Source organism: Dromiciops gliroides, chromosome 2 (genome assembly GCF_019393635.1).
Source record: "Dromiciops gliroides isolate mDroGli1 chromosome 2, mDroGli1.pri, whole genome shotgun sequence".
NCBI lineage: Eukaryota > Metazoa > Chordata > Mammalia > Microbiotheria > Microbiotheriidae > Dromiciops > Dromiciops gliroides.
Window position 1 is genome coordinate 149,050,019 of NC_057862.1, and position 12,539 is coordinate 149,062,557.

General features: G+C 45.9%; 1 protein-coding gene across 1 annotated transcript in view; it reads right to left on the reverse strand.

The window, feature by feature from the left end:
- Positions 1-1,253: 1,253 nt before the first annotated feature.
- The window catches only part of IGDCC4 (immunoglobulin superfamily DCC subclass member 4), a 41,990-nt gene continuing 30,704 nt past the window's right edge, over positions 1,254-12,539 (reverse strand). The window contains 13 exon segments of the mRNA XM_043987409.1: positions 1,254-1,486; positions 1,489-1,540; positions 1,542-1,584; positions 1,586-1,746; positions 1,748-1,813; positions 2,858-3,019; positions 3,823-4,054; positions 5,510-5,615; positions 6,297-6,434; positions 6,818-6,988; positions 10,736-10,863; positions 11,981-12,164; positions 12,424-12,525. Coding sequence (XP_043843344.1) covers positions 1,347-1,486; positions 1,489-1,540; positions 1,542-1,584; positions 1,586-1,746; positions 1,748-1,813; positions 2,858-3,019; positions 3,823-4,054; positions 5,510-5,615; positions 6,297-6,434; positions 6,818-6,988; positions 10,736-10,863; positions 11,981-12,164; positions 12,424-12,525 — 1,685 coding nt within the window. The 3' untranslated portion in view covers positions 1,254-1,346.

Genomic DNA, 12,539 nt, shown 5'->3' on the forward strand with positions numbered 1-12,539 from the left:
CCAACCACAAGAGAAGTGAAAAGGGGGGATGGTAACGACAGGAAAAAGATGAATAGACTAGAAGAGGATGTGAGAGAGATGAGAGAGGGAGAAGGGAGGTGAAGGAGGTGAAAGATGAGAGGAGGCAGGGGAAGGAGGTGAGAGACAGGTGAGGGAGAAGAGAGGGGAAGGAGGAGGTGAGACAATGAATGAATGAATGAATGAATGAATGAATGAATGAACGGGGGAGATATACAGGGCAGGGAGGAGGGGAAAGAAAGCAGGAGGATAGGAAAAGCAGGAGGGACAGTTTGGGGGGGTAGAGGAAAACAGGACAAGAAAGAGCAACAACAAAGGTGAGATGTAAGGCATTTACAGGGAAGAGGACAAGAAACAGAATAGTAAGGGGGAAATAGGGATGGGCAGAGAAGGGAGAAGAGGGGAAGAAAGACAGGCCAAGAAGGAAAGTCTGAGGAAGATGGAGAATGGGGATGAGGGAAAGGAGATGGAGAGAGAAGGAAGATGGAAGAGTAAGAGAGAGATAGGAAAGAGATAGGACAGGGAGACAGAGCCAGAGGATGATGAGGATAAATATATGTAGGAGGAAGAGAAAGGCAAAGGGGAAAGGAGAGAGAGAAAGATTTTAAGGTGAGGGGGAGAGACTAGCAAGTGGCTATAAAACCAGGCTTTGCTCAAAATAAAATAAAGCAAAGTTGTTCCAAAAGGACTCAGAGTCACTTGCGCACATAGTTGGAAAGTAGATGATGGGCAGGAGATGCACCTAGAACAGCAGGCACCTGAACCTATGTGGAGCTTCCTACCCCCAGCTGGAGGGGAGGAAGTCAAGGGGTGGCGCTGTCTTGCTAAGACAGGGTGTTAAGAGACACTCTCAGAGTGTGTAATAAAAGATGTGGAATCACGGAAAGGTTGGCAGGCCACAGCAACAGGAGGTGCTCCCGGAGACTAGCCTAGAAAGAATATCACCTACTACCCCATCTATTCCTCATTCTCATAAGCACTGAGCAAAGCCAATAGCAGAAGATGTCCATGATTCCCCAGCAAACACAGCCCTCTTCCTCCCGACCCACTAACCCAATGTGTGCATCCACACTTGTGCATGGGTCTGCAGAAGCACATGTAAGATGATGTGGAATGGTTCTTAAGGGGGAGGAAGGGGTGACTGCCTAAGAGAAGTGAGGCACTTTGGGAAGAGCAGACTCCTAGGGTGTGAGATCTTATGACTCCAGGGCACCCACTGGCTCCTCCCAAGGTCTCCACATGGCTTAGTGAGGAGGTACACGTACATATGCACAAATGCAAATGCTGTTTCACATGGTCCAGATCAAATGGGCGCCAAGCTTTGCCTATCAAGGCCATAGACTTTGGGTTGTAGTGGATGAGTGGAGACCAGAGGAACTGCCCTGAAGGGCATCTAGTTGTCCAGAAAGGGTTGGGGATCCCTTTATTGGCTGCCCACCCCTACACGTGGCAGGGTACTCAGTGGCATTTTCTCCAGAGCATCTCCATGTTGGGGAAAGCCATTGCAGAGGTCTTGGACACCTAGCTGCCTTTGGCTGGTGAGTCTGTCTGTCCAGCCCCTGTGACTTCTAGCTCACCTCCTCCCAGGTCTCTACTTGGCCAGTCTGTTTCCAGCCCCAGTTCATTGATATGGGAGGGGGAAGCTGGAGACCCAGGGGGCATGGGGTCCCTAGGGTCTGGGCCATAGAGCTCAGGATCATGGTGCCCTTCAGATGCTGAGAAGTCAGAGGTGGACGATGACATCAGCCTCCACTTGGTTTCTGCAGGATGAAAGTGGTTTCTTTTTTCCATCATTCTGGTAGGGACAAAGAACCCAGAAGATAAAAAGTGAACACGCTGAGAATGCAAAGTGACCATCACATCTAAGAGTGGGGGGATAATAAAGTGGCTGTCATACTCCAGATTTGGGGGAGGCACAATGAAGTATAATAATGTGGTGGGGGACCCAGAGTAACCAATCAGACCCTGGGGGACATACAGAATTCATTCAGCATGGAAAGGCAGCTCATTGTAGCAGAAAGAACATTTGGCTTCCAGTTGGAGATCCAATACTAGCTGTGTAACCAAAACCAATGACTTCACTTCTCCAAAACTCAGTTTCCCCATCTGTAAAATGAGTGTAGTAACCCATCTTACAGAATTGGGAGGAAAGTTCATTTTACTTTCAAGCATCATAGAATCTAGGGGCCTTAAGGGTCATTTAACCCAATTTTCTCATTTTTTGATAAGAAAACCCAAGCCCAGATTTAGTCATTTGATCAAGGTCATGTAGGTGCTAAATAAATAGCAAAACACAGATTGAAATTCAGGTCCTCTGACTCCATTCCTCCACTGTGCCTTCTCATTATAAGCTGAATGTGTTACATAAATGAGAATTATTCTGATATGCATCAAGCATGTAAGGCTAGGAGATGGACGACCAGTTGTCTCAAACCCTGTAAGTCAGAGAAACTGCAGACGCACAATGGCTGGGTCTGAGATTGTGACGTCTCAAAGATTCCCATATAGTTCTGAGGTCAGTCTGGAGGTTCGTGTCCCTTTATTAGACACTGACCAACCTAGTCTGGGGGAAACAAGCACAGAAGGGTCTCCAAATGAATACTAAACTACTGCGCATATATCCATGTACCCTTCTCCACCAAAACATTCATTTCCGGGGGAAAACTCCTGGAAATCTCTAGGTCATTCATGAACCCCATGTGCTTCTACATAAGAGGTCTAGCTGATGGGATACTTCTTTATCCCAAAGCAGAGTTTGGAGAGGATACCTGCTGAGGTGTTGATCCCACCCACCAATGGTCCAAATCCTCACCACTCCCACTTCTTCACACACACTAACCATTATGGTGTCATACATCAAGGCCTGAAGTAGCAGAGTCTGCCCTGCTCCAGCCGGGGGCAGCAGGGCCTGGGTCAGAGCAGGGTTAGTACCTGTCTGAGGGGCCCCACATCCGGCCCAGGTTCCTGACCAGCTCAGCCCTCCTGACTGAGCCCATGTGACCTGCCAACAAAGGGAGAAGACAGTGTTGAAAGTCAAAGCTAGATTCTGCCATAGGGTAGGGCTGTGGTGTGAGGGAGTCTTAAAGGTGAAAGGATAAAGAGTAGGCAATCAAGCTGTTTCCTGATGGGAAAGATGTAAGGAATGGTTCAACCAGGAGAGATCTCAGGGCAGGGGTCAGTATCTGTGTGTGTGTGTGGGGGGGCAGGATGGGAGAAGGATTTGTTTTACACTGGGAAAGGCATCTGGTTAACTCTCCAGAGTCTAAAGTGGAGGGGTGGGGGGTAAATGAAGGATTGTGGAGGAAGGGAGGAGGTTTGGATGAATGATCAGGGTCTGGAGCGGTTATATTCCTACTTTAAGTTTATGCCATTTACTACTGATCCTGTTTGTGTGCTCACTGACTACAGGGGAGTGAAGTAGGTAGAGCAGAAGGAAGGACCAGTAAGAGATGGTGGGGTCTATTGGGCATGCTGGTGGGGATTGACCTTGGAGGTCAGTCTAACTTTTTTGAGTGGGGCTCTTGGTCACTACGGGTCACCCATGGTGTCTATTTGGAGCTCTCCCCCTCCGTGAGAACCAAATTGGCCAAATTTGCCAGAGGGATGGCTGTCCATCTGCTCTCCCTTCCCCCACTGACATCTGGCCCAGAGGAAACAGAAGTTATCACTTGGCACATGCTATACTCTGCCACCCCCTGGTGTCCTAGGAGAGAACTGCTCCTCAGGAGCAGCCCAAGGAAGCCACCAAACTGCAGAGAGGTGGGCAGCATGCGGCTGTTTCCGACAAAAATCCCCAAATGTCACCTTTCTCTTGGTGTGGCCTCGACCTTCAGCACCACCACCCATGAGGCTGTGTACTTCAGCTCCCTCATCGAGGTCTGGGAAAGGAGAGAGGGATCCATCCCGGAGTCGAGGGTGAGGGCATACAAGGGACTCCAGCTCATGGGCAGCAGGTGGACCAGGTGGACCCAGCTGGGCGCGGGAGTAAAGCCGAGGGTTCTCAGCAGTGGGAGAGGCCAGGCCAGGGAGCGATTCCCTGGAGAGGAGGAGAATTGGAGAAAAAGGCAAAGGAATCAGAGGGCATACATGGGGTGGGGAGGAATCGTGAAGAAATCCAGAAGAAGTCATTGACATTGGACAATGAGCCAACGGATCCTAAATCCTCTAAGTGACTCCTGAATGAACTATGTACAGTATATCCCATGGCCAAGAATTCTCACTTGTCTTTATTTCATTTCCAGTAAGGAACAACAATTTCTCAATCAGAAGCTTCCTCAGCAATTATCTATTTTTTTTTTTTTTTTTTTTGCGGGGCAATGGGGTTAAGTGACTTGCCCAGGGTCACACAGCTAGTAAGTGTCAAGTGTCTGGGGCTGGATTTGAACTCAGGTCCTCCTAAATCCAGGGCCGGTGCTTAATCCACTTCGCCACCTAGCTGCCCCCAGCAATTATCTATTCTAAGCCACACCTGAAACAGGAAAATCATTGTTCCAACACCTGAATAGGTTCAAAGACAAAGACCAGATTCTGCCATTGTGGAGTAGATGACAGAGTGATGGATATGGACCAGGAGGACTTGGGTTCTGCCTCTGACACGATCTGTATGACCCTGGGCAAGTCATTTTACCTCTGAGGTCACCTCCAGGTCTAAATCTATGATCCTATGGCCAGCTTGGGTTAAAGGGCAGTCTCCACATAGGACACATTGTCCCTTTCCCACCTATCCTAAAAAGCCCTAACTTCTATACCCAGGCTAAACTGGGGTGAGGGATGGTAGAGTCTCTCTAGGATAAAGAAGATGCTTTACTAACATGGAAATGGCTTTGCATGGTTTCACATGTGTAATTGATATCATGTTGCTTGCTTTCTCAAGGGATGTGGGAAGGACTGAGGGGGTGGAGATAATTTGGAACTGATAAATAAAATAAAAAGATTTAAAAAATAAATACTAAATGCATTAAAAGGAAACAATTTTAAAAAGAGGAGCGTCTTCAGCAGACCCGTCAAAGAAACAGTAGATGCTTCCAAACCTCCGCTTCCATTTTATCTTAATGGTCCCTCCACCCCAGAGTATGCTCTTGGATGGGAGTGTCCGGGCGCCATCTGGAGGGAGGCCATGGTTTCACGCCTTGATATCATCTCAAAGGTTAGGGATATTTCCAAACATACCATTCCCTTTATGAGGGGATTCTTATTTATAAGGGCATCCATCCCTAAATTCTCATCCAGAAGTTATGTAAACCTTTTGTGGAAGCTACTTCCATTACCCCCATTAGAATACAAGTCCCTTGAAGACCAGAACAGTGGTTTTTTGTTTTTTTTTTGGTTCATGATATCCCCAGTGCTTAGCATGATGAGTGGCATACAGTAAGCACTTAATATATGCTTGTTGACTGACAGCTGCCATTCAGGGTTATGTTTTACGAAGGAGCAGAAGAAAGGTTGCAGAACCTCTGATTTGTACTCCTAGTTCCTGATCTCGTCTCCTCACCTGTGTGAGTTGTTTCGGAGGCCAGCACACATGCAGGCAAGGAGGCAGAGCAGGCCCAGGCAGACCCCCACAATGATGCCTGTGACCGAGTGCACATCCAGTACATCTGGAAGACGCAAGAGAGAGACTGTGGACAATCAAAGTACCGTGTGCTGTAGACAGTTCCATGTATTTAAGAGAGCCTGAGTCCTTCTACCTCCCATGGGAAGACCCTTAACTCATAAGCGTGGTCAACACTGATTTTTGGCAACATGCCGAGCAAGTTATGTTGGAAGAGCCCTTAACCCAGCCCTCACTCACCACGAGACTTTTGGCATGCACTGGACATCCAGAAGCCGCTGCTTCTGGAAAATATTCTACACCAACCTCCCAGTGAAACAACTGCCCTCCTCTGCCAAACCAAACTGGTTTCCATTCTAATGAAGCCATTACCCTCCCCCCATCCATGCCAACAAATGGCCTCTGAATGAAATCAATCTTCCCACCAATCCAGGCTCCCAAACTAAGTGAGTCGCCAGCCCCTACCACCAAATCAGACCCTCAGATCTCCCAAATCAAAAAGCCTCCAGATTCAAACAGGTCTCTCAACCCAACTAGCCTATCTCCATCGAACCAGAAGGGCAACTGTCTAAAATGGATGGGGGGAAAGGAGGATGTCACTTGTTCAAGTGTTCTGTGATTTCAGGACTACTCCTGAATGGTCTATGGTCTCAGGTTCCTCCTGGACACCCCTCCCCATTTTCTCTAGAGTCTTCCCAAATGGGTTTTCTCCTCTCTTGACTGATACCTGAAAGCTTCTCTTGCAGAGTGAGCACATCCTGTAGACCAGAGAAGGGTCCTGGTCCCACCTCTGTCCGTGCCCCCATCTTGAAGAAATACCGAGTGTCACTTTCCAGCCCATCTACCTCAGCACTAAAGATGTTTCCTAGGGGAGAGCATGAAAAGCAGAGAAAGCAATGTTGGCCGGTGGCGAATGGGGATGGTCATAGAAAGAAGCCTTCCCAGCTCTGTCACCCCCCCCCCAGCCAATCTCCTGGCCAAGGAGGACCGTCAGCTTCTCTGCCCCTGATTCACTAGGAGTTGTTCAAACCAGCCCCTCCAGCATCTTGCTCCTAACTACATTAACAAGAAGACAGCAGGCTTTGGGTGAAGTGGTTGAAAGAATCTCCTAAGTTCTGGAATGAGCCAGTGTTCCCCTCTAAAGATGACTCACTACGTGGGCCTGCTGTGGAGGAAGATGAGAGCGGCGGGACAGCTTGTGGCTGCCCGAGAAGCCTCTGAGGTCTTGGAGGCCCCAGGCACACTCACCATCTGTGGTGATGAGAGTCCACAGGTGGTCAGGCTTTGAGTGGTTGGAGCTGTACAGGATTAGATACTCCACGATCACTCCATTGGGCTCCACCGGTGGACACCAGCGGAGTCTAACTGTCGATGGGGTGAGAGGGCTAAGGCGAAGGTCAGAGGGAGGGGTTGAAGGCCCTGGGTGGAGGCAGAAGGGGAAAGCAGTCAAGGGCACAGTCATTGAATGGAACACTTAATACATGAGGGGAGGCAATGGGACAGAGAGGCATCATTCAAGACCTACAGAGTATGGGACCAGACACAAGTACAGGGATATATGATGTATTATGGTGGAAGGAGTAATGGTTTGTAGTTAGGTCATTTGAGTTCTTTCTAGTCCTGGCTCTCTGTCACTAACTTACTGGGTAATCTTTAGATTCACTTCACTGAGTCTCAGTTTCCCCATCTGTAAAAAGCGGATGATAACAGCTTCACAGGGTTTTGTTAAGGATCATGTCTGTCAAAGTTCTTTGGAAAACAGAATTACCATAAAGTCCTTCTACACTTTTTAAATAATGGAAACAACCTAAGGGTGTAGGCACAATAGAAACAACCTGTACATAACACTGAGATGAAAATTTATTGAAGTTTTGGATAACCAAATTGTACAACAGTACACAGCATAATTTATTGCCTAATCCAGTGATCAACAAACCAACCATTCTTAGGATGCTGCATTCAGCAGAATCAAGGCCCATATCAGCTGTGCAAGAGAGGCAGGCAGCTTGGCACAGTGGGCAGAGAGCTGACCTCAAAGCTGGGAAGACTTGTATTCATGCCCTCCCGCTGGTATATACTTGCTGGACAAATAGCTTCACCTTTTATGCTCTGGGAAACTCTGTTAAGACTCTATGTTGGGGGGGGCTAGGTGGCGCAGTGGATTCAGGAGTACCTGAGTTCAAATCCGGCCTCAGACACTTGACACTTACTAGCTGTGTGACCCTGGGCAAGTCACTTAACCCTCATTGCCCCGCAAAAAAAAAAAAAAAACCAAAAAAAAAAAACAACAACTCTATGTTACAGAGAGGGCAGCCAGGCAGCCAGATGGCACTGGTAGAGAGACTTTCCTCATCTGGGAATTCCCTATACTAATAAAAGCATGGATCTAGTCCCTGTCAGCTGTACTAAGAAAATTCAATTTGCCTTTAGATTCCATTTATAGATCAATTCTGTCATGCTGTCAGCCTGTTATTAATGCTTAGAAGTTTAAAAACCATTAAAGGACTTTCTGAGAACTTTCTTATTTGGAGAGGGGAAGACCTGGGTTCAAATTCAGAAGACCTGACCCACACCAGCACTGAGCAAGGCACTTAATTTCTCCGTGTCAGGTAACTCCCCCAACAGTTGAGTTCCCAATCTGCATGGATAGAGAGGATTCCAAACACCAGTGATGTCTCCAATCTGGACACACACCATTATGACCACTACCATTGTCACAGTTTCTTATAGCAGAGGCAAGTGGATGGAACACTGGGCCTGAGTCAGGATGGCCTGAGTTCAAGTTGGCCCTCAGAAGCTTCCTAGCTGTGTTACCCTGCTTCTGTCTGCTTGTTTCCTCAGCTGTAAAATGAGCTGTTGTGAGGATCAAATAAAATATTTACTTATACACATCCATGGTGTATTCTCCTAATCAAATCTAATTCCTTGAGAGTGGGACTGCCTCACATTTGTAATTGTAGCCTCAGTACTAGGACAATGTTTGGCACATAGGAGGCCAAGAAGACACACTTGTTGACTGGCATGTTTCCGTACTCCTCCACAGGGAGTCTACCCAATATGCTGGAGGTAAAATCATGGGAAGAAGTGGATCATAGTTTATGAGCTTGAATGGTCCTTAGAGTTGATGTAACTCAGCTCCCTCATTTTATAAAGAAACTGGATACCACAGAGGTTAAGTTGCCTGAGGTCAACAGGCAGTAGATGGAAGAGTTGGGATTTGAATCCAGGTTCACAACCTAGTCTACTGCTTTTTCCACTGGACCATGATGTCTTCCTCTAGGTCCTTTTTTTTTTCTTTTTCTTTTTGTGAGGCAATGGAGGTTAAGTGACTTGCCCAGGGTCACACAGCTAGTAAGTGTCAAGTGTCTGAGGCTGGATTTGAACTCAGGTCCTCCTGAATTCAGGGCCAGTGCTCTAGCCACTGCACCACCTAGCTGCCCCCTCTAGGTCCTTTTTAATATCTCCTAGGTACCAGTGTAGTACTTGGGCTATCCATCTGTTATTCCAAACTCTTGATCAATGATTGGCCTATCTAATTTTCTGATCATATCATATATTTCATGTTATTTTTAGTGTTCAAGTCTCACTACTGAAAATATACTGGATCCACCTCAAACCCACCATTTGTCTCTCTATTGACCTTTGAGTTATATTTTTTCTTCTTCAGGTTCTAGAATTCACAGACAAATAACATCTCTGGAAGAAGATGCATGTTTGTGATCACTTTCATTTGGATCCTTCCTCTAGAAATGCAGACAGCAAGTCCTTCCATCCATCTCTTCCTATCCTATGCAATTTTTGCCCATGTCTTCCAATGAGTTCATTGCCAGGGGTTCACCAATGTCCTAGGAGACTTTTAAAATTTCTCTTGGCATTGTGTAGATACTGGTAGGGCACACATACTGTGCTGCTCTTACCACATGTCCAGCCCACCATTTCCCATCATACATTTCCCCAATGACGTCTTTCTGTAGTTCTCATTTGTTATATGTTATGGCTTGCTCCCACCTGCTGCGTGTCTTTCTATTGCCCTCTGAGTGATCTTCATTTTTAATTCTTTGGAGGCTGATGTGTTCCATGACTTGAAATCATTAAAATGGTATTAAAAAGATGGATCTTTGTTTCTGGGAGAAATTTGGGTTCATTAAAGGAGCTTTGTAACTTCTCAAAGGCAATTCAGCCTGCTCTCCCATTCCCATTTGATTTTGGGCCCCAACTCATTATCCATTTGTACTGTTTGTCCAAGATATATATATATATATATATATATATATATATATATATATATATATATATATATATATATATATATATATATATATATATATATATATATAGTCTTTTTTTTTTTGGGCAGGGCAGTGGGGGTTAAGTGACTTGCCCAGGGTCATACAGCTAGTAAGTGTCAAGTGTCTGAGGCCAGATTTGAACTCAGGTCCTCCTGAATCCAGAGCCAGTGCTTTATCCACTGCACCACCTAGCTGCCCCAGGGACTGTCTTTTTCATATTTGTATCTCCATTATTTGGCACAGTGCCTGGCACATGGTAGGCACTGAATAAATGTTTATTGATTTGGAAATTCAACTGAAAATATATCTCAGTTTCATGTCCTGTTGTATGTTAATAATAAGAGAATTCACTGTACAAAATAATCCTAGTATTTCTATCTGTCAAGAAATCTTATATGATCTTAATATATTGATGAAGTCTTGCACAGGCATTGCACAAGGATCTATTGGAGGAAGAGCCACTGTTTTGTTCTTTATTTCAAATTTTTAAAAAATCCACAAATAGTAAACACACCAGGAAACTGATGTTTTTCACCTTTAAGTCAGCTGTGACTGCAGAAATCATTTATAAAAACTTGACTGTTCTCTTTTCCTATTTGATCCTCCTAACAGCCCTATGAGGCAGGCAAAAATTATCACTACCATTTTACAGGTAATAAAAGTAAGGCTTGGGGAGAGTAAGTAATTTTCTAAAGTTGAATTAGATGAGCTAGTATGTGGGCAAACCAAGACTCTAAGGTCAGTAAACTCTTTCCACTACACCATAAAATTATCATCATTAGAGAGAATCTCAGAGTGGCTGACTCGGGCCCTAAAAGAAGATGAAGAACTTGGCAGGAATGAAGGGGGTGAGGGAGGAAGTTACAGAGTCACTCACTGTCAGGCAGAGTAGAACGTTCCACCACAGAACCAAATGGACCATCCACGCCCACCCCGTGGGACTGCACCGCAAACTCATATTTGGTGAATGGCTTCAGCCCACCAATGAGGATGTCTTCACCAGAGCTGTCAGGGCAAGAACCCAATTGAGCACTGAATCTAAATTGAGCCCCGCCCCTTCCCAATGTCCCCCAGTTCCCCACATTCCTCTTTGAGGTGGGGCAGGCTTGTAGAAACTTCTAGAGAAACTCAGTAGCTTTGGCACAAAGGTGCCTTACCCCCATCAAACCAAGTCATATCTGGAGGGGAGCGACCCTGTATACATTTAAATTTGCATTCATTTTCTAACTTGAAATTTCAACTCTAAGCTAACCTCTTCCAGGCATACTTAATAGGTTAACTCAGCCCATTTTATATCCAAATGCCTGACCTATCCTCTCTCAACATTATTTTGTCATCACTATATGTGGGTGTATGTCTACCCTATCACCTCCTCTATGAGGCAGAAGCTCCCTAAGGGGAAGTGTCAAGTCCTCCTCATCAGATTGGGAGCCCCCAGGAGGCTGCAGACTGTCTATTCTGTAATATGTGCTCAAGTACTAAGGACAGGAGAGGTCCTCTATCCTCTGGTGGGGGGGGGGAATGACTCCTATGTCATACCCTTTTCTTTTTCCTACAGGTTCACTGTTCAAAAGGCAATGACGATGCAATGGTACAGAAGAATTCCAGGGAACTCATGATAGAAGAGGATCTCCAAATCCAGGAAAAAAAAAAGAACTGTGGAGTAGATGCTGAATGAACTATACTATTTCTTTTGGTTTTGGTGCTGATGTTTTTCTATTTTGAGGTTTTTCGTCATTGCTCTGATTTTTCTCTTATAACAGGACTAACGCAGAAATATGTTTAATGTTATTATGTATATATATAAAACCTATATCAGATTTCCTGCTGTCTAGGGGAGGGGAGAGGGAGGGGAAGGAGGGAGAAAAATCTGAAATTGGAAAGCTTGTATAAACAAAAGTCGAGAACTCTCTTTACATGTAACGGGAAAAAATAAAATACTTTATTAATTTTTTTTAAAAAGGCAATGATGGCCCTGGGTATAGTCCCTCCCCATCCTCACTCTCTGGTGGAGTGAGGGAGCAGTGAAAGAAAGGCTCCTGAACCTGTCAGCCCATGTTATCCTGCCTGCCCCTCACTCCCTGAGTCCCCTTCCCCATAGGCAGTCTCTCTGTTCTCTTACCTGGTATAATAAGTGACCAGGGAGGCATTCCTGAGCCCCCAAGGGCTGAAGCGAACTGTGTAGTTGACAATTTTGACTGTGGTGAAATCTGGCTTCTTCCACCGCAGCCAGATGGATGTGGAACTGTTAGATTCTGCGTGTACATGGGCTGGGGGCAGGGGTGGGCTTTTCTGGACTGGTGGGTCTGTGGGAAAAGAAGCAGGGAGGAGGGATGAATGAAGGTCCAAGAGGGCAGACCATGGTCTAGTAGAAGTAGACTTCTTTTACCATTTGAGATTTTCAAGGGAAACACACTAGGCTGGGAATTCAGATACTTGGCTTCCAGTTTCCATTCTGTCTCTAACTCACATTTTAATAGATCGGACTATCCTGATGACTCTGGTGCTAACGTAGTGAAAACAGAAAGAGGAGAACTGAACTCCAATGCCCAAGCAATCTCTTACCTGCGGCAGGTGCCCTCTCTGTCTTGCCCTTCCACACGGCTGCATAGCCATCTTCATGCTTGTTGAATGCAACAAGTTTCACCTCATATAGTCGTCCAGGTGCTGGAGAAGTCACA